The sequence below is a fragment of the Pezoporus occidentalis genome, unplaced genomic scaffold, assembly GCF_034315485.1.
Source record: "Pezoporus occidentalis ecotype Australia unplaced genomic scaffold, CSIRO_AGI_Poc_V1 ctg11, whole genome shotgun sequence".
NCBI classification, from domain to species: Eukaryota; Metazoa; Chordata; class Aves; order Psittaciformes; family Psittacidae; genus Pezoporus; species Pezoporus occidentalis.
The window spans coordinates 5,443,312-5,469,292 of NW_026912886.1; the positions used below are offsets into that span (position 1 = coordinate 5,443,312).

At 41.7% G+C, this 25,981-nt stretch overlaps 1 protein-coding gene across 1 annotated transcript in view; it reads left to right on the plus strand.

The window, feature by feature from the left end:
- MYO5A (myosin VA) overlaps positions 1–25,981 on the plus strand; it is a 100,222-nt gene that overhangs the window by 30,595 nt on the left and 43,646 nt on the right. The window contains exons 5-13 of the mRNA XM_062628305.1: positions 10,479–10,635; positions 14,246–14,389; positions 15,800–15,881; positions 17,326–17,433; positions 17,963–18,069; positions 20,388–20,653; positions 21,220–21,301; positions 23,793–23,933; positions 24,692–24,817. Coding sequence (XP_062484289.1) covers positions 10,479–10,635; positions 14,246–14,389; positions 15,800–15,881; positions 17,326–17,433; positions 17,963–18,069; positions 20,388–20,653; positions 21,220–21,301; positions 23,793–23,933; positions 24,692–24,817 — 1,213 coding nt within the window. The remainder of the gene's footprint in view (positions 1–10,478; positions 10,636–14,245; positions 14,390–15,799; positions 15,882–17,325; positions 17,434–17,962; positions 18,070–20,387; positions 20,654–21,219; positions 21,302–23,792; positions 23,934–24,691; positions 24,818–25,981) is intronic.

The following is a 25,981-nucleotide window of genomic DNA, read 5'->3' on the forward strand; positions in this document are numbered from 1 at the left end:
ACCCGTCACGGATCTGCATCCAGTGATGAAATGAGAGCCTGCTGTGGTGGGTACTGTACAAACATACAACAGCCTTCTTTGACTTATGGCTTTGACATATGACTCTTTAAATTAAATACATTGAAAAGAGATGGCAATTTTGGGGCTCTATTGTTAAAATTAGAGTGAAAAGGGAAACTGTCCTTTCTGGAGAGAACAGATGACTTTGGATTAGTCTTTTATACTTTTGGTCTGACATTTTACGATGTTACGGGTACAGGACAGCAGATGGGGTAATCAACGTAACATCAGGGACCTACTTGTCTAAGCAGTGATTATTTTTAGGCAACAAAAGGGTTAAGGATGGTGGTAGCTGGAAGTGAGAGTTCATGTGAGGTGTCCTGCTGGTAGCTAAGCAATGAGCTTTCCTAAACTACTGTAGGAGTGACCTCTGACTAATCCCCAGATAAATCAGTTGCATAGTGCTGGCTCATCTTTGTGCTCTGGAGTGCAATCTGTCATGATTTTGCAGCGTGTGCTGACCTCAGTTTTCTTCATTTGTATGTGTCGAGAGATGTTACCGTCAATTCATTATCTTTTCACCTTTTGCCGTTTTACAGTCGAGAGCTGTGTTTCCTGGACACCATTAAAATGGCACGTGGCACGGTTTGTTAATTAAAACAAGGTCCATCTGCTGGTTCTGAGAGTATTGCAGAATGTTTTGACAAAGCTGTTGTTGAAGAGGACCAAAAGATGCTTGTGAGCTTAAGGTGTTTTGGAGTGGCTGAGTTTGCAACCGGAGCAGACTCAAGGGAATTCAGGTTATGTATAGTAGTAATATTTCACCTTTGTTTGGCACTTTCCATGGGCAGATCTCATAGTCCTCTACCTCGAAGTCCTGAAAATATCCTCTAATGATAGTGATCAATACTATTATTTCCATTTTATAAATTGAAACAGACAGGGGTAGGAGAGCAACTTTGGTGAGTTCACCAAGGTGGCAAAAGCAGGGCATAGAGTCCCTGAATTGAATATCTTGACCCAGTGTCTGATGACTTGATCAGACCAGCTTGACAATAAAATATATGAGAATAGAATGTACAATTGATAATGCAGCACTTAAGTGGGTTTCCTGGTAACATTCTCCCAAAGCTGATTTGTTTTCAATGTACAAAAATAACGTGCTATGTTTTGCATGTCTTCATTTCCTGCAGGTCTCTCTGTGCCAGGTGACTCATGCATACTAACGTTTGCTTTCCAAACCTCTGTCCTGTGCTCAGAATATCATCTTTTCTCCAGCAGCTAAAGATGTCTGTGAGAAATACGGTTAGGCTTCAAAAGCTATTTAAGCTCAAGATATATATAGAAGCGTGGTTAAAGAGCATGGTTTGCTGGACTAGTGTTTCGTGCCTATTAAAAATGAATGATTTTACAAAGAATTAATTTACTGCTTAGTCGGGAGCAATTGTTGTGACTCAAGATGCAGCTGAACAGTTCTCTGATGTTTTAAAGCGTGGTGTCTGTGAAGGCTGGGATGTGTCAGGTCGGAGCATGGTAGATCCAGACAGAATAAACTGGTGTGTGCAGGTGGAACAGACCAAGAAATGTGGGTGCTGTTCCATGCAAGAAGTGATGCTTGCTCCTGGGGGCACAGCACTGGTAACTCACTTTTTCTTCCCTCCATCACATCGTCACAGAATGGTTCAAAGCACTTCAGTCTCTAATAATAATCCTTAGTGCTTACATAGCACTTTGCACATTCTGGGCTTTTTACAAGAGTTAATCCACACAACCACCCTCTGAGGGTGGAAAAAACACATTATCTGTGTCAGGCCGCACCTTTTGGGATGTGCCAGTACAAGGGATTTTGGAGTCTTCGGCACTGGGAATGCTGGGATGACATGGCTCTGTGGGAAGGAGGGACTGTGCCCGCTGTGCAAGGGAGCACTGTGAGAAGGAAACTTTAAAAGTGGGGGAAAAGGGTTTCCTGCAGTACAGGTGAAGGTAGAACACTGGGTGACATTTATTGGTGCTGCCTGGTTGTTCTCCTGAGGAAGGTGACCTCCTAGGAAAAGGGGCTCAGAAGCTACATAGAGAATGGAACGATGTGTTTGTGTTGTGTGGACTATAGGAAGTGGTTGGAAAGTAAGAGGACAAAACGAGGGTGCTTTCCCGTGTTAATGAGGCCAAGAACCAAATCCAGAAACAGGGGATAATGGAACTTTGGGCTGCAGAGAACTTTGTGATTAAATTGTTTGTTCAGAAGGTTGATGGAAGGGCAAGATGTTGCCTCCTGCCCTCAGTGCTGGGAAGGCTGCCCAGACTGGCTGCTGCTGTTCTCCATCGGAGCATTAGAAAACTGCTGAATGAATCCTTATTTATTTGTTTATTGAACAGTTAAATTACTTCTGTTTGAAAAGTTAATCCTGGGTTTGTAGAGTTGCCAGTTTTTATAATGGCTCCTAACAGATGCTGTACACCCTGGGCTGAATTTCAAAGGCCTTTGCACTGAACAAGTGCTGCTAAACATGTACAGCCTTGTTTGCTGCCACACAGCACCGTGCTCAGGCAAAGGTGAAGCTAAATATATTGCACTGACTCATGTTAAATCTTTTGGGTCTGGTGGGCTTTACAGCTGCCTTTCATTTTAGGGTAAGTGTGAGAAGCAGTTTTGGTGTTTTAGCAAAGCAAGTAATTGTAACACTGGAAGCATCACACAGAAGTGGAGCACAATTGCCCAAATAGTGAACCTGGGACCTGCACTGACATAGGACTAGGAGGGCAGGTGCTGGGGAGACCACAGGTCGGGGAGCTCTGTAAATGTCCTTGTGTCTCTCATTCCATGCTGAAAAAGAAGAGTGCTCTAGGGGGGAAAACCCCCAAACCAATCCAAACCCAGTTGTATTTTGATTTCAAGTTTACAATCACTGGTATTTTTAGGAAACACTATATTTATTTCAATGTTAATTGAAGTCAGACCTCATCAGTGAGCCTTCAGATGAGATGTGCAAAACCGTTTCATTTCATCTTATACCACAGATTTGTACTTCTCTTGCTGCATTCTTTTCCCTGCATTTGTCTGCTGTGCATTCTCTTTCCCCCAGAAGATGCTCAGTCCCTTGAAGGCTGCTGGGACTGGCCACCTGGGTGGGTGGGAAGTTCCTTCCTGCGTTTCTTGATAAGTTAATCAGGCTGCTTTCTGTGAAGCTCACAAAAACCAATTAATACTGGAGAGAACTCTTAACTTTGTATTGGTACCTGATGAAAGCCAAAGGATTTCACAGGAAAGGAGTTTAAAGTCTTCCCTGTGGGTAGTATTCGCAGACTGAGTAAACTGTTTGGAATGGGTGAGATGCTAGATGCATTTTTCTATTTCTATTTACATCAGTACTTCTGAGTTATTTGGGAACATCAATAGAGCAGTAACAACGATACCGAGCACTTTCACACTGCTTTGGTTTCAGTGCATTATTTTCAGTAAACTGGTTTCCTCTTATCAGTGAGGAAGCTGTTTGGTAAAGTTTTCTGTGCTCTTGTTTTTGTTACAGCTGCTTCATGGGAGAGAAACTGATCTTTATTAAACAGAGTTGTTTAGTCATGCTCTTGGATACAAAGATGTGGGAATGTTCTGACTGTAGATACTGCAGGTTATTTTGGTCATATGTTGTCACAAACATGCAGTGGGGATGCTGAGAGATTGATTACAAAAAATAGGATGCTTACTTAGGTCAGAGTTATGTTTGCATTGCTGGAGACACTTAATCATGTCAGCTGCATGTATCTACCTGTATCCTTGCAGAGCCTGGAAATGTGCTTTATAGTGCAGGGTGTAAAACATGTCATTTAGCTCGAAGCAGGTTTGTGTTGGTCCCTGGTTAATCCAGCGGCACTCAGAGTAGCTGGAGCTAAGTTTCAAACATGCCAGCATTGCAGAATGCATCCTGTCAGACCTTTCAGCAGTGTCGCTGGGTTTCAAGTTTTATTTTCTTGGGTTGGTTTTCCTGCTGCCGTCATTCAGGTGTAGAATGGCATATTGCTAAGTGCTTTTCTGTCTTTGATGGGCACAACACACATCAATGTAATGGTAATTATGTGTGTGCTAAGAACAGGATCTATCCCAGATGTTTCCTGAGTCACAGGTTCCTTTCCTGGCTTTTTGTGTCAGGTTCTTAATCATTCAAAATTCACTGTTTTGAAAATGTGAAGCAATTTCAGGCTTACAGGTCTACCTTATTACCACAGAACTGCAGTAGAGAAACAGCAGTGGGATAAAGCAGGCCAGACTATCATTAAATAAAAGCTATATATTGTGTTCTTGTTCTTGCATTGAAGCAGTGAGAGATAGGAATGTTTGAAGACTGCGGGATCAAGCCTTTAGCAGCAGTTTGTGCTGTGTTGATTTAAATGAAAAATGAAACTGACACATGCCATGGGCTTGGTGCCCTTTGCCGTAACTTAAACCTGTTATTCCAAAAGAAAAGAAGAAGCCAGTAGCAACTCCACAAAAAAGAAAGAAAGGCACTAGATTTAATTAAACCTCAGTAGTGGAGCAGTGGGAGGAGAAGATGACCTGAAGGTGGTGGCCTTCAAACCACCCTGGCAAGAAGCTTCCTTAAAAACATCAGCACTGTGGCAGTGTCCTCAAGGTAAACAAATGCAGATGATTTAGGATCAAAGGCAAAGTACTAATGTTCTTCTCATCAAATTGCTCTGTTATTTGGCGTCTTCAATTTATATTAAGGGTATCTTGCTCTAGTCTTTTCTGCCAATCTCATCTACGTTGTATGGCATTGAGACAGCTCAGCTTTGAAGTAGTTCATCACAGGCAAGCTTTCAAAGTCCATATCAGAATCTTTTAAAATCAGCAGTTAAATACACACTTTTCCCAGGTAGAGGTGCTGGTGGCTTGGGGCCGAATGGGTTGATACGAATATTGAGGTAGATACCGATAGTTCTGTATTCCTTTTGTTCATTTTCCCAGGCTGATGCTTTCTGTGGTGTGTGTGCTTATATACATCTATTTGACATTATCTGCTGTGGAGTCATGAGTCTGAGAGACATGATCAAGTGGTACATCCGATGCATCAATCACAACAAGCAAAAAACCAATGTTGTGCTTTGATGATTAAGTTGGATAGCTCTGAGCTTCTTTAATCTCCTCTGAAATGCTCGTTGGTGGATAGGTTTTTAACTTGTTTTAGTATTCCGGCTTCAGAGGGGGATTTTCTAATGGTATAGAGGAAGAAGGTAAACAAAGATATCTGTAGGGCTTTTTCAGTTTGTATGTCTTGTTTACCCTGATCTGTTTGGAGAGTCTACTATGAAAATAATGGCTGCAATGCAGTAAGTGCTTTTGGTTTTTGAGGGAACCAGCTTAAGTGGGTGTAGTGATCTTAAGGAATGAAAATGGTTTGAAAAGTGACAACAACAAGCATTGTAATGTTGGTAATGTTAATGTTTCATTGCTTGATCAGTTTTTTTCTGTTTTGCCTCAACTTTTCCATTGGTCAGCTGGAATTGTTAAAAGCTGCCTTAGATACTGACAGCTGTCAAAGATTAGTCAGTGTTGGTGCGGCACTGTATCCATAGAAGGTGCCCAGTGACCTGCTCTTGCCTCCACTGCAGCCAACAGCTATAACCTCACTGGGACTAGCATTTCCTGTGTTCTTCTGAAAGCATCTCCCTTAGATTTCTATGAAATACAGAATTTAAAGTTAGTAGTAATCAAAATTATTAGAAGTATTGCATTAAAATACGTGCATGTCCTCAACAAGGCTTCTTTTTTTTTTTTGACATCTTGAAAACTAAATTATTATTTTTTTAAACCACTTTCTGGTTTCTCATGTATTGCCATTTCAATTCATATTCAGCAAAACCATTTTCTGCATGTAAGCTATCTCAGGTCAGTTTGTAGCACTCTTTTTCCCAAGTACTGAACCTTCTTTGAACAGAAGCAATCTTCAGTGTTGAATTTTTCAGTCTTTTTTCAAAGCATAAAAAATCCTTATTGGAATGTAATTGTAATCTCAAGATCCCAGGAGTTAGGTAAGTCTGTTCTGTTTTGGCACTCTGGCAGTAAATTTTCTCATGAACATATTGCCTGTCAACAGAATTTTGTAGGGAAAGCAAAATTGTCTTTAAAATTTAGCAGCCTGTGCCAGCCTATGCACAAATCTGTTTCTTTACTGAAATTATTATATGAAAAATTAGTGACATTTATTGCTCATTCTATAGCCATTACTTTTCACAAGGAGTGGAGTTGTGTACAGCTTGGATACAGCATCTGAATATTACCTTTAAAAATTAGACATCAGCATTATTTTTGTGGTAGATAATACTGTGTTGAATTACCAGTTACTTTTTCCATAATGTTCTTTTATTTAGCAAGAGCTGTTACCCTCACATAACTCTTAAAGCATATAAGCCTCAGATAATGGATATGGAACATTCGTGAATCAAGTCCCCCCAGCCACTGCAAGCAATCTCAGCCTTTCATTTCACATTTCAACTTGTGAAATGTTTGGGCCTGTCATCTTAAAACACAAGTTTTATTTTGCTTTTCTCATTCATTTATTCTTCTGCACTGTTCAGAAATGGTAAAAGCTGAACGTGACCCTGTCCAATGCCTGAACATAATACATTCTGTTTCCATGAATGGTAAACTGCTCGCAGTCAATGGTTCATTCTGCTGGGGTTGCACATGTATTTTCAAGATAATCATCTGATTTAAAAATTTTTAAAAATCATCTTTTAAAATCATCTATTTATGTACTTTATTCAGAGAAAAAGCTCGAAGAGGATGAAAAAGTACTGCATAGATAATGGATTGTGGCATCAGGCTGCAGTGGTGTCACACACAACGTTGTTGCCCTACTTACTTGTTTCGTTGGCTGAAAGTTTCAATTACAGCTTTTTTTTCTGACTGCTGACATGTTAAGCACTCAGAATGTCGGGTCAAAGGTTGGGGGCTAGCACTTAAACTAAAAATAACTCCAAAGGTGTTATTTATACCCTAGAAAGAACTCATCTGTTGCAACTTGTGTTTTCTGAGGATTTACTTTGTCTGTTTTGGTTTTTAGTTGTGTTTTTTTGCAGCCTGATTGTGAATATTTCATTTGGCATAAGCAGAGGTTACATTTTAGATGGACCATTGCTTATGCCAAGCCATTAAAAATAATTCTCATCACATGTCATACACTGTCCAAGGTATTTTGATTCTGTTTTACTTGTAATTTGCTTTTCATGTAGCGTTTTGTTTCTTAAAAGCTTAATGACTTAAAAGAGCCTTCTGCTGAGCTGACATGGCTGCCTGGCAGGACTGCCCACCCTCTTTGACAGACTGAGTATCTTGCTGTGTGGTAGGATGCCCTCATGCCAAGTCTTCCCGTGGGGTTGTGGCAGTAACAGCCGCTGTTGTGTTTGGGGTGTTGCATTACTCTGTCCTCTCTCCTTCTTCAAATGTCGAGTGTGATCTTGGGCGTTCTGTTGTGTTTTCCTTTCTCTCTGCCAAAAAGCAGAAAGAATAATATGCTAGAGGATGGCCACTCCAGTGTGTTAAAGCAAAACAATGGACTAATGTACTTTGGAAGACAAGAGCTGCTCTGAGTGTGGATGGAGCGCTGGCAGGGCGATGCGAGAGGACTCTGCTGCAGACAATGAGTGAGCCCTTTGTTTCTCATGATTGCTGTAGCTGCTGCAGGCACAAATATTCATTGCAGAAGAGATGGCAGCAATGTTTTCAGCTCACACAGAGCCAGCTGTATCTTCTCTGGGCAAATCAATGAAAAGTTTATGTGTGTGCGTACTTACACAGTAATACAATAATGGATCACTTATTCTTAGACACATTAATGAGCACTAAGGAGAAGAGTACATCTTCGTATCTTACAACATGGAGGAAGGAAACTGTAGGCTAATTAGCAACAGTATTCTTAAGCAGAAGGTTTTTCCACCTCATTTCTTCATTGCTGTTGAAGACAGGGAGCCCCCTCCTCTGCAGTGCTCTGAAGATCCTGGTGTTTCCTACCCCTCCTGAGCTCCCCGGCAGGCACTAGGGACTGCAAAACCAGCGTGCACTTCCCATGCTCTCGCACATGCCCTTCAGGAGTGTGACAGTTAGGAGGAGACACCTTTACTTTGGTGTTCCTCTCTTGGCAACAGAGTTTGGGTTTGTTGACAGTTCTGTCATAAGTCTGAAGTACTGAGGTTGCACTGCTTTGTTTTCTAAAAGCCTTTTGTACTTCAGGAACTAAGCTAAAAATCAGCTTAATCATCAGAGGATACATTTCACAGGACTTGAGCTTCCCGAGTCTTCATGTGTTTAATGATATTTAATACATGAAACAGAGCTGGTGATCTACAAATGAAAGGCTTGTTATGTTATTGCCCATCTCCTGTGTTGGGCAGCTGCAGTGTTGGGCAGCTCCAGTTTCTTATTTTTGAATTATATGTTTGGGGTTTTTGCTATTGGAAAGAGCACAGGAGGAATAAAAGAGAGAACAATGCCAGTCCTATGAAAAAATTGTTCTCTCTTTTTTGTCTCACTGCAGGAACTGTTTGTGTGAGAGGAAAACTGTTGTTTGTCTCCTTTAAGCCTGAATATTATGTGTTCAGTTGGACTTCTCCGCGTCCTTGTGCTGCTCTTTTTGACCATGAGCATCCATATAACTCACACCACCTCCTGATGTGCAGAGCTGCAGGCTGTCCCTTGTACGCTGGGAGGGGGTTCTGTGAGGGGAAATGGGGAAGAAGCAAGAGTGTTTCTTCTTCGTTTCCCAGCTGGAAATGCTCATTGCTACTGCAAGGCTCACAGGCCTCCTTCAGGAACATGCACAGCAGGACCCATGGCCACTGTAACGAGAGGGGTTACTGATGGGTGTTTTCACTCTCATGTGGCCAAGGCTGGCATCTCTGGCAATGCAGTCTTTGAAACCTGGAACACTCAAGCTGGTACCAAGCTGACTAGTTGTGCTTTCCCCCAGCTTTCCCAGTGAGACTGGCAGCTTGGTGTATAGGAATGTGTGAACTGTGCTGTAGTCATTCACACCTATTGCATGTGTTAAATGGAAGTTGAGAACATAAAATTAGGTTGCTTTGATCTTCTTAACACTTTCCTATTAAATTTAAATCAGCACTCAGTCATTTCAAGTAATTTACTTTTACCAAAATGTGGAAAATCTGCTTCAAGTGATGCCTTCATCCAGTTAAATGAATGCCAGCTTGGTTAAATGAATGCCCAAGTGTGTGATGGAACCAGGGGCTCCTCTAGCTACGTCTTTGTGCAACATGAAGTAGATGCTGGAGCTGTGCTCTTACCTGGGGGCTTGAGACTAACAACTTGATCTGTAATTTACCTTCATAATTTCATCAGCAGCTTTTATTTGACCACCTCAGAAACAGAACCCCAGACCTTCTGGAGGATGTTCAAGCTACAGAAGCCACAAATAGTTTTTTCATGCATGTTTCTTTGCTTCCTCTGCATAGCATTTACTGAGGGCCTCAGCAGGTGTTTGGAGGCAGTGCAGACTGCATGTGTGCTGCTTGAGTGTGTGTGCCTGAAATTCCATTCACAGTTACTGTGCAGCCTGCTCTGGGGCTTGGCTGTGCTTTCTGTGTTCCTGCTCCCCAGGCTTTGGGGTAAAATTTTACTTCTTCATTCTCCTCTTTGCAGTATGTAAAATAGAGTTAAGCTCACTCAGCTCATAGGCGTCTTTTGAAACATCATTCATTTGAACTTTTTCTTTGGAAGTATAAAGTACTGTATAAAGCATGTATGGTCTTTAGAAGATTCAGGCTATATAAATGCTAATTTCTATCCTTGTTATTTTGCAGTGTTTTTATTATTCATACAGTTGGGTTTTCTGGATAGAGCCCTCTCTGAGATGAGAAAATTGTTTTAGTAGGAAATGGAGATTTTCTTTTTTTTTTTTTTTGATGAAAAGAAATTACTTCACAGCAAAGGGATCATCTTCACTCCAGAGCTGCTATTTGTGTCCTGAACAGCCCTGCTTGCATTTTTCAGATTCAGAACAATTCTGGGAAAAGCTGGTGATTAGATCAGAAGGACGAAAGGTTTCTGTGGCTGACTCTGCTGTTGATTTCTCTATCTGTAAGATGGCATTAATGATCTTTACTAATGAGCACTGATAATTAGTGGAGCACTGTGCCACAGAGCCTGGGTAGAAGTAGCTGCAGAAGCACGTAGTGAATAGTGGTAACAGGTACTTTGCCGTAGCCAGGTTCTCTAGAGCAGCTCTGCTTGCTGGCTGGACTGTCACGGCAGCATCAATACCGACTGAGCTTCCTGGTTGCAGGCAGTCCAATCAGCCGTTCAGGAGCTTGGTCACTAACAGCCTCGTGTCTGCCATGTGCATTTACATTACTGCTCTATTGCTAACATTTATGGTAGAAGGGTTGCTGCCAAGCTGGGGCACACAAAATGTATGTCCTCGAGAAGTAATATGTCCTCGAGAAGTAATTAACATGTCTTTGTGTTTCAGAGATGAGCGAAATCAGTCAATCATTGTCAGTGGGGAATCTGGGGCTGGAAAGACTGTCTCTGCTAAGTACGCCATGAGGTATTTTGCCACGGTCAGTGGATCTGCCAGTGAAGCCAATGTTGAGGAGAAAGTCTTGGCCTCCAACCCCATCATGGAGGTAAGAGAGCTACTGCACTAACCCCCACCCTCCAGCCACAGTTATTCTGGGGTTAACATAAGCATTCAGTTGAAAGAGCAATCCATACTGGAATCAAGGAACCTAGAATAAACAGATTTTAAAATACTGGTTTTGACCCATTTACCAGGAGGTGCTTTAGGCATCATTTTGTGTAGGATTTATGACAGATTGAAAGAAGATGGGAAGTAGGGTTCCAGTGTTGTTAATGTATTTCACATAGCAAGTAATTTTTATCTGAATACTGCTTCAAATCTGTTAAGCTTTGTAACAGCAGTATTCCCCAGACCACTGGCCAAATGCGCGCCTGGTTTGTGTTTTGTGTCTTTGCCTGTATGTGTATATTCAAGTTGTAGCTGAAGTTAAGGAACTACGTTACGTAATGATTCATCAGAGAGAAAGTCTTGGGGGAATTCCTTGAGAGAAGTACCGCTGTCCATAGGTGCACACATGCGCGCATCTGTGAGCAGCCTAAGAAAATCCTTAGGACAGCTGATGCCTTGGTAGATGTTTACCATCTCTGTACAGTAATGTGAAGTATTAGTGAATAGACAAGAGTAAATGGAGTACACACAGTGAGCCGTGAAATGCTGCCATTGTTGTCTTGCTCAGGTATTTTTAAAAATTAATTTATGTTTTATTCCTTCTTTCTTCCTGGCATGAGGAGTTCATGGTACTCAGACTATAGCTGCCCCATCACAATTGTGTGTGTGTTCTGTCACAAGGTAATTGTGCCTGGTTTGTGGTGCTGTGTGGTGTTTTGAAACCATTTTATGGGCTAAACCAAGCTGTGCCGTGATGGGCAGTGGGCTCTGCTGTTGAGGGATTTGAATGTCCCGCTGTAGGAGGAAGCCAGAGGAGCTAAGCCTTGTCTTGAGCTGCATCTTCCCCAGTGGGAGCTGCCTGCGAAGCAATGGCAGTTTTGCAGGCGTGAGCTAATCCCAGAGTACTCCTATCATTGCTCCAACATTTGCAGTGAGTGTCACGCTGTCCTTGGCCACGTTGAGATTCAGTGCATGGCTAACAGGTCTGTGGGTCTGCCTTCTCCTGCACACCAGGAGGTGGTACCCGGGGCCAGGCAGGTGGCTGTGCACTCACCGCCTGTCTGCTGAGTGATAGCTACTGTAAGAGACTGCAGGATGGGTCTGCAGTTTGCTGTGTGTTTGCTCCGTAAAACACAAACTGTTCACAGGTTTCCCTGTGCCACTTCTGTTTGGTCTCAAAGCCTAAATCAACATCCTTCTCTCTCACTCCTTGGACTGCACCTCACAGTCAGTGGTCAGCAGCTTACCACTAATTGTCTGGTTTAATTTCCAGAGCGAGGAGCTCTAAACTGAGGACTAGAAATGAACTTTCCATCCATACCTTTTTTATCCACTTAAAACCAGTGGTGGTGCTTTATTTTGATTTTCTAGGGATAACAACAATTTCATGAACCTGGGTATATCTAAAATTCCAGTTACTTTCAACATTGCTATAATTGGATGATAGTAATCCTTTTAACTTCAGCACTTGAACTCAATAAGTTTTAGACTGTTATGAAATCAGGTGTTGAGGCAGATTCTAGGATAGCAAAATTAGTGTTTTGAACTCTTCAGTTGATAAATCAGCAGAAACACAAATTAACCCCTGTAGATTAGGAAGAAAATGAGTAATTCATTATAGAAACAGCAACTCCTCATCTGCTGATTGTGAAATCTTAGGAGCAGACGGTAATTTCATTTTTTTAATTCCTGTTTGAGCAACCTAAACTTCAGCATTTTATGAGCTGCCATCATTAGCATTGTAATTTCACCTCGTCTGTGCCTACTAAATACTCTGTAATATCAAATGATCACTATACCTTTCTAGCAACATTTGAATAATTAGTTTCATAGTCAGTAGCTATATACAGTTTTCCTATTGCAGATACAGAAATTGTCAGGTCTTGAAACACATCTTTATGTGTAGTTTCCTGCCTCTTGTTGTTTGTAGCTATGTGAATTGTACAGCTTAGTACATACTCTGCTAAACAATCTTGTAATACCAAAGACTGTTTCTATAATACCTTCTAAAGTAATAATTGGTTTCTGAAAATATTGTAATACTGCTGCCGCCCGCACCACCAAAACAGATCCACAGTAGCAATAATTTTAAACCACAAGAAATGCAGCTTGAGTACATTCAGTTTGAACGAATTTAGTGTTTCTTAGGGCTGCAGAGATGCAGTTTCTTGTTCCTTTATAGCAGCTGTTCATCTGATACCCACTTAGACATCTGCTTGGTCAGGCATGCGTGGTGCTGCTGTTGTAATGGAGGTTCGGAGAGTATAATCCCTGCTTCCTGTGCTGTACCCAGCTAGCCCTTACTGATTCACAAGCCTGGAATACTGCATTCCCCACATTTGGAATACTGATACTTAGCATTGCTATTTGCTCTCATTTGGTTTCCTCAAGTTTTATATCAATACAGAGTTCCTATGGATGGCTGCATGAACAAGGGAACCAGGACATAGTTACAACTCTGTTCGTTAGTTGGGGTGCACTTCAGAGTTAGGTGCTTGATAACATATACGCAGTGGCATATGATAATAGGTAGTGTGCTGTATCTGAATTACTCCAAATGCCATTCCTTTCAATACAGAGATATCTTTAGGATTTTTTTTGAAGGTCAGTTGTTATATGATGTCTAAAACACAATTTAATAGAGAAGAGAAAATGCTGTTCTTTGGAGTTCAGCGTGTTGTGATTTGCATGCCTTGATTCTGATATATCCAGCTGGTACCTAATATCCCAACACCGGTAAGGTAAGGCAGAGTTGCACCAAGGCTGTTTAGGAACAACAGTCATCAATCCAAGACCACGTGCCAGAGAGGAAATACATGAAATTTAGTTTATTGCATATGAAGCTGTGTTGAATCACTCTAAGAAACTTAGACATGCAGGGCAGCATTGAAGACTGTCTCCACAGAGTCAGTAACCGAGCTGCTAAGGAAGGGATCCAGTTTCAGGGGGATGAAAATGAAGTCTGTAAATGTGCATTTTTAGATTATATTTAGACACACAAGTAAATATTTTTTAATGATATGTTTGCAGAAATAGTTTGGAAATGTGGTTGGTTACAGAGTAATAATAGTAATAAACTGTTAGCCAGGCAGGATACAGGGGCTGTTTGCTGGACTATGGGTTTATGATAGGTAGACTTACAGAGGTTGCAAGATCTATACATATATCTGTACACATACATGTAGGGATATATACAGTGTGAAATAATTGTTGTAATTTTATTAAGTCCATAGAAGAAATCTGAGTGTAGGTGAGCATTCTGTCAGACTAATTCTTTTAAAAGACTTCAGAGAGCAATGAAGAATTTTTAGATTGAAACTTAAGTTATGTGAAAGTGAAATCATTGCTAGGAATGATCCTGCATTACTGAAAACCATATTTTGATGTAACTTGGTGACCAGGTGGAGATTGTTCCTCATTAAATTCTTGATTATTTTGAAACCAGGGCAAAACTAATGTTGTTAAATGTTTATGAGCAATGTAGATGGTTGAATAGAGTTGATAATTTCTAAAAGCTGTTTAACCCTTACAGTATTTCCATTTTTCAGTCCATTGGAAATGCCAAAACTACGAGGAATGACAACAGTAGTCGTTTTGGGAAATACATTGAAATTGGTTTTGATAAGAGGTATCGAATCATTGGTGCTAACATGAGAACTTACCTCTTGGAAAAATCAAGAGTGGTGTTTCAGGTAATACTGATACAATCTTCTTACTGTATGTTTGTGTGACTATTCTTAAAAATGCTGTTGCAATATTAGTTATCTCTCCTAAGAGCTGGCTGTAGTAGTGTATTTGTAATATAGCACATGTTGGGAGGGAGGAGAAAAAGAAAACCAAGTCAGCCCTTCATTATAGGCCTTATTTGTAGTGATAAAATGTGTATTAAAAAGGCTGTGTATTTGAACATGAAATACTGTCAGTGCACTACTGGGTGTGAGTTTGTGCTTACCGTAGTAATACAGAGTATGGCCACAAGACCCAGCAGAAACCACTCATACTCAAGAAGAGCTCTCTGTTGTGGTTGTAAAGTTGACACCTTAGCTCACTTTCAACCCCTTGTTAAAACCTGGTGCTGTCACAGTAATTACGAATGAGTCTCAGTTGCCATCACTTCTCTCCATCTTTGCCTACCTTACAGTCTAGAGCTCAGTAAAAATGGACTTATCCTTGAATAGATGCCTAAAGGTATAAACCTGAATAGTTACGATTTGCATTTTGTAGGGGTGTTACATGAAATACTGTTGTAAATTTAAAAAATGAGAGACTTCCTGCACATTGTTCAGTTGGAAGAGAGTTTTGGGGTTTTTTGGGTTTGAAATTATGAAACTGAGGGTGCTTAAATTCACAGTTATGGTGTTGGTCTTGTGTCATAACCTTCTGAGCTGTGTTTGTCCTCCGTTTGAAACTTACAGCTTTGTCTTGGCAAGGGAGATACTGCCTTCACCAGCCTACTATAAATGCTGAGGGGAATGGTATTAGTTATTTTTGGAAAATGAAAAGCTTTTAAGTATGATCATTTACCCAGCCATAGAACCCTTATCTATATTTAATAGTAATCCACAGTTCTGGAAAGTGAAATCATACATTTTTTTGAAATGAAAGTGTCTGCTTGCCTCTCGCTGTTGAAAATGGATTAATCAAGAAGGAAATGATAGGTGCTGATTTATCTTTCCTTTTTCCATGTGCCCTCCATGCTCTTAATCATCGAATCATAGATCATTTAGGTTGGAAAAGACCTTAAAGATCAGCAAGTCCAGCCATTAACTGTCACTGCCAAGTCCACCACTAAACCATGTCCCTAAGTGCCACATCTACACAACTTTTAAGTACCTCCAGGGATGGTGACTCAGCCATTTCCCTGGGCAGCCTGTTCCAATGCCTGACAAACCTTTCACTGAAGAAATTTTTCATAATATGAAATCTAGACCTCCTCTGGCACAACTTGAGCCTGTTTCCTCTTGTCCCATCACTTCCTACTTGGAAGAAGAGACTGATTTAATGCTAGAGAAAGCTATTAAACATAGTAATTCTTTTCTATTTATGGATGTTTCTGGCATTTGTTAAGTTGTGAAAAATAATAAATTCCTTTCTTTTTAAAGGCAGAAGAGGAAAGAAATTACCACATCTTTTACCAACTTTGTGCCTCTGCAGCATTACCTGAGTTTAAAACTCTACGATTAGGTATGACATTATTATTCATTGTGTTGTGCAATTGGAGGTAGAAAGCAGCATCTCTGAGCTTTTTGAGCCACAGAACTGAAAGAAGAATTGCTGGCCTTTGAATTCTAAGCTTATAAACCTTCAAATACTAAAATACATTGAAAATAATTAAAATGGCAGATTGCAGTCTTTGTGGGTTTTAGGTAAAACAAAAGTAATGAATTTGTTTAGTCAGTATATTTTAACACACTGCAGTTGTAATTACTAGGATTTATTATGTCCTAGATTACCACATAGCTTTCCAGTAGTGAGGGTGAAATTCTCTTCTCTTGGTCCTTTAAAACCCTTTTTCCATGGCTCCAGCTACCAGAAAATTTTGCCATTTCTCTTGTAAGCACCTGAAAAGCTTATTTTGCGTCTGCATTCTTTCACTTGGGCTGTTACCAACAATTCCTTTATCACAAAATTGATAAGTGAAATTTTTCATTTTTGAAGTCAAAATGTTGATAAAGGAAAGGTTTCTCATTTAACGGGACCTGCTCCTTTGTGAAGGAAAAGCGTGACCATGACCTTGGGCCAGGCAATCACCTCATAATTTTTCAAATTCAGTCTAAATTTCAGTGTTTCTTATGTATTTTTAAGAGTTAGTTTTGTGTGGGCAAACTGCACAGCCTGTCAGTGCTAATTGCTGAAATATCGTTCTGGTTTTAAAGTGTTTCTCTGCTCTTTTGCACCATCCTGGCACATTTAGGATTCACATCTGCTGACTCAAGAAAGAAGGGAACTGATGTAATTATAACTAAGGAAGCCATTTAGCAGACTCCTCTTGCAGTGTTCTTGAAACCTTAGCAGGTCAGAAGGAAAGGAGTCTGTTACTGCAGCTGGAAGCGTGGTCACTGAAACCATAGGAATTTACACAGTATCCAGGAGAGCTACTGCTCTCCCAGTGAAGCCCAGTGCTCTCCCCAGAGTGGTATGAAACATTCAGTTCTCCACCCATGACTTCTCAGCCAGAGCAGATCACAGATACGTAAGACTAAACCAGACCATAAATTAGAAATGGGAAGAAAATGGGCACAATAGTTATTAAAATATCCTGATGTAATAATAACATAAGAATATCTGCCATATAATTCCAGAGTGCTGCTGTCAACTCTGTACCTACCACTTGGGTGGCTAGCTCATACTTGAAGAATAGTTGCTTCTAAAGTTGATTGCTCCATAGGTGTGGAAGTCTGAAGTAAGATTAGGTAGAAAATATGCTCGAGGCCCTATTGTAGGAATCAGGTATTGAAAAAAATTCTTCTCCAGAATAAGTCAGTCTTGTGAGCCAGAAGGCAAAAATATAATGACATATTTCAAATCATGGATTCTGCCAAGAGCAACTCAGTCATTACACAGCTTTACAGATGTGCTGTGAATTTCTGCATCAGTGTGTGTAAAAGATTTGGTTTTTCTCTTACAGGGAATGCAGATTACTTTCACTATACAAAGCAAGGTGGAAGCCCTGTGATTGATGGTGTTGATGATGCTAAGGAAATGGTAAACACCAGGCAGGCCTGCACTCTCCTAGGTAATTTGTGCAACACAGTCATATCCCAAATCCCATATACTAGCAAGTGTTTTCTGCATTGTTTGCAATATTTTGTTAAAATCTGTTGCATTTAAGAGCAGGGGAGTTTGAAAAACTTTAGGACTGAGATGCTTTTATTGCATTAAGAAGGTATTTAAATTGCAGTGAAATCACATATCTAATATAGAAGGAGCACACGTTACATGAACATAAATACTGGATTTCCTTGGTGTAGCATATACAGTATTGGAGGTCACTGACAAAGCACTTTGAAACAGGAAATTAAATAGTTCGTTTAAATGGGGGTTTTTGGGGTGCAGAGGGGTGGGGGTGTTTTGTGTAGGTTTTTTGTATCTGTTTGTAAAATGGTTTTAATAGCAGTGGAGCAGGCAGTACTGTCCAGTGTCAAAGCCTCTGAAAAAAACAGTGGTCACTGGTTTTCTCTTCTCGATAAAATCTTTGAGCAACTGCACGTTGTGGTTCTTTATTTCTCTCTCTATTCAAAACGTTTTGTTCATCATTTTTTCAGGCATTAGCGATTCTTACCAGATGGGAATTTTTCGAATCCTTGCTGGGATCCTTCACTTGGGCAACGTGGAGTTTGCATCTCGGGATTCTGACAGCTGTGTTATTCCTGTGAGTAGTAGATGAGCTGAAGGGTATAGTTTCTACTCTGACACTTCTGCCTTCTGCTTGTTTGCAGGGACCTCTTCTGAAAGAGGATCAATATAAAAACACAAGCAATGTGTTTATTTCTAATTTGTTACTATTTTCACGGTTCTTTTTGCGGATGGATTCAACTCCTCTCATTTTAGAGGCTTTAGACAGTTCTCACTGTATTACAGCAGTGGCGGCCTTAATTTTGTTTCAAAACTGTGATCGATCCGTCCTAGAAAAGACAGGATAGCTTTGAAGTCCCGGGCAGGTGTCGAGATCTTTATATTCCTACATGAGTGCATTTCCTGCCCACAGTAAATGCTTTGCAGGATGTTTCACAAAGTCCAAGGGATACCTATCTAGACATAAGTATGGGATATACAGGTGCAATTCATGTGGCTCATCTAAATGTTGTGGAGGTCAGCAATGAGGACTGCATAATGTGATCTGGAAAAAAACCTCCTCGTTCAGTGGCTTCTTACTGAAGGCCGTGTTCTGGGGATGAGAAGCAAAAAAAGATCTGGCTTGTAACTCCTCTCTTCCTTGGATTCACAAGTGACCAGTTTCTCCTTCTGCCTTTCCTTGAATGTCCACTGCTGGACTACACAGCCTTCATCTCTCTCTCTCTTCAAATAGTAGCAACAGTTGCAGGTTTTCGTCCCCATTTTGCGATTAGTTGCTTTCTCAAGAGTCTGCAGTAGCAGTTTCCTGAGACATCAGGCCACAGATGATCAGTGTTCCTCGGACACTGTTTGCCCATGGGGTCCAATGAATAACCGCTGTGAAACTGCAGCAGTAGTCTGGCTCTTTGGTGTGTCTTAGAGAGGTTTTCACTGCAAAGAAAGCGTCATTTAATGATCACAAGTAGAAAGTTGATGAGCCCCAAGACAAGATGCGCTAGCCTGTGTTGTAATGAGTATCTCCAATGCAGGAATCCCACTGAATGAGCTAGTACAAAGCTGCAAGTTCCTGTGCAATCCTATCCTGAGGTGGTAAACAACTAGCAGGCGGCAGTGAATGTCTGCTCAGTGGCATCTGCTACCTGAGCCAAGCTGTTCTCTGGCAATAGCCATGCCACTGCGCAGTTCTGTTGCCATGCAGACAGGTCTGCTTTGGAAGTGCTGGCATGGTGTTTCAGGGAGCTCACCGATGGGTTCCATGTAGTGCTTTGTGAATGAATCTGTTTAATGCCAGTTTGAGTAACCTTAATGTGACACTCTTCTGTGCAGTGTTCATTATTATTATTACCTTATTGTCTTCTGAGCCAGTTCAAGTGGTATGGCTAAACTGCAAGAAAGCATGCTCAGTTAATTGGATTTTGGAGGTGTAACAGCACTGCCATGGGATCTGTATGCTATAAGGACTGGAAGAAGCCCCAGAGAAGTCAGGACATGGAAACAGAAAGATAAAGCTGATGTACCCTGAAGCTATTGGGCATGTAGTAACAGTCCCCTGTAACCTGTCTTTGTCAAGATGCTGCTTGTCAGTCTGCTGTTGAGCCACAGAGTGCAAAATGAACGTGATGAGGAAGTAGTATAAGGGGAGTTCCTTATGAGGAAAGACCTGTCTGTCCTATTTGATTTCTATGTATCAGTTTGCCTGTTAGTCACAAGGTGTAGTATCTTAATTCATTGAGTGGTAAATGCCTTGCACTGCCTTGCTAATTGATTTTGCCTGGTTAAACAGAGGTCAGTTTTTTCACTTGAACAGTCCAGTCTGAGAGTTAGAGAACATAATTTGTGTGCTCCAATCTCTTAATGTTTGTCACCAGAATTCACTGAGGAAATACTGTGTTAAATACTGAGACCAGAGCACAGAAGTCCTCCCACACTTACTCCTCTTCCATCTTGGCTTGGGCTGTCATGCCCCATTATTGCCCATCCCTTTGTGCCCTGCTGTGGGTGTATATAGGCAGATGAGAGCACCACTCAAGATCTGTAGTCCAGTCTGTCCCCAGCACACAGCTGATGTCTTCTGCATTTCTCTAGCTTCACTCAAACCTGAGACAGTTACAAGAGTTCAAAATACGAAGGCCATCCCTGTGAAACTAGGTGGTTCATGTTTATGAAGGCTGCAGGTTCCCTGTGTGGGGCTTTTTGGTGAACACAAGTATGGTAAAATGCATTTGGGGAAACTGAATCACTAATTTACTGCAGTGATGTGAATGTGGTGAGTGGGCAGAAAGCTTGGTGCTGTTGCTGCTTATTGTTGGATCACTGCAGGCAGTTCTGATTGCATGATGGCATGTGTGTTATTGGTGATACTGCTTCAATACCTAACCAGATTGTTTTTGTTAGCCCAAGCATGAACCCCTCACCATCTTCTGCGACCTCATGGGTGTGGAGTATGAAGAGATGGCCCACTGGCTTTGCCATAGGAAACTTGCAACTGCCACCGAAACCTACATCAAGCCAATTTCTAAACTTCATGCCATCAATGCCAGGGATGCACTTGCCAAACATATCTATGCGAATCTCTTTAACTGGATTGTAGATCATGTGAACAAAGCCCTTCACGCTACTGTAAAACAGCATTCTTTCATTGGAGTGTTGGACATTTATGGGTGAGTCTTTCTGTCAGTGATATGACATCTTTTACATAATTATCTTCCTGGAAGACATCTTTGTCGTTACCATGTGGTGTTGCGTGGATTACACAAAAAACCCCAAGCCCTTAGGAGCTGCCCGTTCCAGCTGAAGGAAGTAGGTGTTTAGTTTTGACATGCTAATGAAGATCTTTGTCTTGGCTTTCACGTTTGACATTTATAGTGGGATTTCAGATTTTTGCTGTTGGTAGTTCCTTGATGTATTGCACAGGGGAAGGTTACAAGGAAATAGTAATCTCCTGGTTCCTCCAGCTGGCAGTTCTAGAGAGGACAAAGATAACTAACATGCTCTCCAAGAGCATCAGTCCCTTCCCCACGTTCCTCATCCCTGCCTAAGGAGGCAGCATCACTGAATTACCCATGTACTGCATTTTGCCATTTCCCTGTGTGCATTGTTGCTTGACTGCAATTTGTGCCTGGAATAATGCAGTGAATTTGACTAGAGGGAGGGAATTTAAAATTATGCAGTCATTTAATTTGTCTTTTTCACTGCACTAGTAATTTTGAGTATCTGCATATTTTAGATTTGAGACATTCGAAATCAACAGCTTTGAACAGTTCTGTATCAACTATGCCAATGAAAAACTGCAGCAGCAGTTCAATATGGTAAGTAGGAAATGGCTGGCATTTCCTCTTCCCTTTCCCCTCACCCAAGCCCATTCTGCTAATTGGGTCCCCAGTGGTTACAATGAATTCCTTCAGTCTATTAACCAGCTGTCCTGGCCGTGGGCTTTGGGGGATGGAGAGAGATCGACTATCTCCTAGAAATAGATTTTATGACTAACTGCTGCTCTGGGACTATTTGAAATTCCAATCACACTAACAATTATAAGACACAAGCAGTGCTTGGCAATTAAGACCCTGAGATTGCCTGTCAATGAGAGCACCATGTGGATGAAGTTGGAGTTAGCTGTGTTTCTGTCACCTCCAGCAAGAGCCAGTGCACAGGCAGCAGAGAGCAGGGCTCCGCTGCTGGAAATGTGTCACTCGTGCTGCCTCTCCTGGAGTTGTTTTCTGAGGGTTTTCAGCCATGAGCTGGCGACTGACGTGTGCCTCTTCCCCTCCTCCGGAGAGATCACGATTCATTCTCTCTCCTCAGCCCTGTGACGTTTGTAATTACATATCTTACCTGCATAATGATGAGGCAAGTTATTTATGTCAGGTCTGTTGCTAGGCTGTGCTGCAGTGCCAGAGTAGCTTGGAACTCTCTTTACAAGCGTACTTCCATGGCAGTGTGTGCTCGGAGGACCAGATTCCCTCATGCCGTTATTCATCCCGGTGTCAGGGATGTGTGTCAAGGAGTAAGCTGGGTGCTGGAGCAGGGTCTGGGCTTTCCAGATCCCAGTGTGCCCTCGCCATGCTGGTAATGCCATGGCTGGCTTCAGTTCCGTAAGCAGGATGTCATAGCTGCTAAGTGCAAGGTATCTAGGAGTTTTCTTAGCTCAATGGCAAAAATCTGGTCACTGTCCAAACTGTAAGGGTTCACTCCTTTAGTGAAGATCATTGTCTCTGTGTTCCCTTCCTTCTCACGCTGTTGCACGTGTCCCATGAAGGATGGGGTGACAGGGCTTTTGTGTTGATGCCCCACCAAGATACCAAACCCAGTGACAGTGAACACGGACCCATTGGGCTGCTGTGCAGGTGCCTGGGGTGGAAGTTGCTTTAAACTAAAGCTCTGTGTCTGATGGCAGGCAGCAAACCTTCAAGTGCTGCCTGGGGTGGCCTGAGCCCAGCTGAGGGCAGGCTGCTCAGGGACTGCTCAGCCACCAGTCATGCCTCCACAGCCTCCCTGGCCACCCTTCCCCTGCCTGACCACACACAGCCATAAGGAAAAATGGATCTGAAGACATTTTTCACCATGTAATTGCTGATTCCTTTACAGTGAAGAAATGGTTTTATGTTTTCTATCAGGACTTGGGTATGATTCATCAGCGAAACACAACCATTGGCTTTCCAGTCAGGAATTAACTTGGCATGTAACGCAGCCATTAAGCGGCGGGGTGGGAATGGCTCCCGCGGGCACTGTTAAGGAGCACTGCTTTGGAAAGGATGGTGTTAAGCTAATGAAATAAAAGGGATAAACTGCTTTGTCAGGGTAGTTCTCTGCTGTCTGCGAGGTGTTTGTGGGCTTGTGCACTGAGCTCAAGGCAGCTGAGGCCGGCTCCATGAATGCTGGTGTTTGAGGTGGGCCCTGAACCCACACCATGGCTCTTTGCTGCTTGGTGGGGTATGCTGTGAGCTCTGTTCTGCCTGCCAGAGGAGTTAGTGTGCTTTAAAATTCAAATGGGAGGTAAAACATCATTTAAAATAACTGGAGTCAGCAGTCTTTTTGTGTTTAAAAAGAGTGCTTGTGCTCTTAAGACCACAGTTTGCCTGTTTAGTGTCTTCTTACCTTCTTGTTTCCTGAAGTTTTAATTCATCCATACACATTTCATTACAGCTGTGCAGATTTTTGCGATAATATTTTGGATTAAGTCTAAAACTACATTGTGATTGATCTTTGCACCAGGTAAATCTTGCACAGAATTTTGCTTAAAGGATTTATTGTGCTAATACTCCTACAGTCACTCTCGCAGCGTTTTGCTGAAGAGTATATTTTAGTGCAGTGTGTCAGCCATTTAAGAGAAAATGGAGCTCTGTTCTTTTACAAGGGAATGCAGAAGTATTTATAGTGAAGTTTTGCTTGAAATAGAGCAGTATTCATAACTTCAGAAATCATAAATGCACGGCACATCCTGCTTTATAAGTTGCTGTTCCTGCACTTAAGGCTTTTTCTGGGGTTTGTGCTGTTTTGTTTGGTTTTTTTTTTAATAAAACAGTTTATAATAATTGTGGAGCAATGCAGTGAAAAGATAAGAGGAAACAGACTTTATTTGCAAAGAGTATGGATGAGTGCTTTAATTTAGTCTGTTGTTTTTAGGCCAGGAAAAAAGGTTAATTTATTTTTCATACGCTTACTTGTTAAAGGGTTTATTCAGTTGAACCAGTGTGTTACTTGACAGCCTGGATTAATGTGCCAAGATGAATGCAAGTGAGAGTTCGATATATTTATTCTGCATGTTATTTCACAGAAAACTGTTTTCTTTTCGCCCTGTAGCATGTCTTTAAGCTAGAGCAAGAAGAATATATGAAGGAACAAATACCATGGACCTTGATTGATTTCTACGACAATCAGCCTTGCATCAACCTCATAGAGGCCAAAATGGGAATTCTGGATCTGTTGGATGAGGAATGTAAGGTGTGTGTACACGGGCTTTCACAGAGAAAGAGGTCATCGGCTGTCCTGCTTCTGGGGCCTCACAGGGAAAAGTCATCTGTTTACAGCCATCATTTTGACACTCTGCTGTTGAAAGGATTTGGAGAACAAACAAACAGAATTGGCAATTACTGGAGGAGAAAAAATGGTTTTACTTATGGGCTTTTTTTTCCTCTCCTCTCCATCATGTATCTGGATCTCTGACCGACCTTTGTTTTGACTCTGGCAACTGTCCCTTTCCCAAGTGTAGCAAATGCAGTCTTTGTTCCTGTCAGATTTCTCCAATCACCTCTTACTTGATGTCTTACCTTTGTCTTTTATCTTCTTTGTAATTATGCAAAGCCATGTACAGAGGGTGGCACATGGTGTCTGCTTCAGTGGAAAACTAGCTGAGGGTCCTTGTATATCAGAGAGCATTCCAAGAAATCTCTGCCTGTGGTGGATGAGTTCTGACCCACTAAGATGCTATGCAGTCAGATATAACATACGTCTTGGAGCCCTGCCCTCAAGTGTGTGACAATGTCTAGTGTGTCACATAGCCACTACACCAACTGCTGGCTACTTCAGTCCAGAGTGTTAGAAAGGCTAGTGCATAGCTGGTTAGTGGCTTCCATGCTGGAAATCCAAGGAGTTGGGAGTTTGAAAGCAAACCACTAAGTGTTGTCCCACATTTTCTTAGTTTCTTTTGCTACTGCAAAGTTTTGAAGACATTTTAAATGGCTGTGTGTTCTCTTCCATAGATGCCAAAAGGCTCGGATGACACTTGGGCCCAGAAACTGTACAATACTCATCTGAATAAATGTGCCCTCTTCGAAAAACCACGTATGTCAAATAAGGCTTTTATCATCAAGCACTTTGCTGACAAGGTGAGGACTTGCTGACTAGTGCAAGGGGGGGGCATCTTGGGGTGGGTGGCAGCAACTGGACAGCGGCATCCCTGGCTCTGCTCAGCCTCTTGCAGAATGTGTGCCTGCCTGTACACCCGATCGGGAGAAGAAACTTGACCTGGGAGCTTGTGCAGAGCCAGGAACACAAACAAGAGCTCCTGACTCCTGTCACATGCTGTAACCACGAACCATCCTTTTTCAAAACATGACAGCCTGGGTATTTGCAATTCACAGCATAATTGTATCCATTCCAGTTACGCTATAGAAATGCACAAAGCATTTGTGTATTTCTGTATATATCTCACTGCAGTTTTAGCTAAAGAACAATGAAATTACATGGTTTTGCTTCCACTTTAACGTAAAAACAGGAAAGAGGCTAACACACCCTTCTTATCGCTGGAGCATCATGTGCTGCTGCTACCCTCGCCTCTGCTGGTCAGTGAACAGCTACTTCTAGGAAGCCAGGCGAGGGGTACCTCGGTGGAGTGCATGCATGTACAGCTCCCACAGGGCATCATCAAACTGAGCAACTCCTCAGGTTGAAATACAGCTTAAAATCCTGTTTAGTTGTCCTGTTTAACAAAGCAGCTGCCTCAGAATGTTACCAGCTTTGCCAAGAAAAAGTTTGGAAAACTCAGGGATTCTTATCAGTAGGTCTCTACACGGTGACATGGGGGTTTGGAAGCCTTTATTGGCCAACCCTTGATTTTTCCCAGGTTCTGGAATTTATGCATAGGAGAGGGATCCTGTTCTTGTTGCATCTAGTGTCACCTTAATGAAAGCAGCAAGAACATCCCTGTAACTGTTTGTTTTCATGAGTTCTCTTTTATTTGGTGGATGAGAGAAGAAGAAGGATTTAATATTATTTTGTGTGCTGTTCATTAAGCTAAACCTTGGTATTTGAAAACAAGGCTTTCCTGTTCCTCGTTTGAGCAGTGAGGGCCAAGTAAAGCTAGAAGTAGCTCCAAGCAGGTATTGACTAAACTCTAAGCTCTGATGGGCTGTCTATGCCAAGCTTTTTATGCTTTTCCTGTGTGCTTACGTAAATGCATACAGACATCTTGAAGGAAAAAATAAAGCTGTAGCTGGCAGGTTGGCATCCACTGAGCCTTGATGGTGTCTTCTCTGGGAGAAGGCAGATTC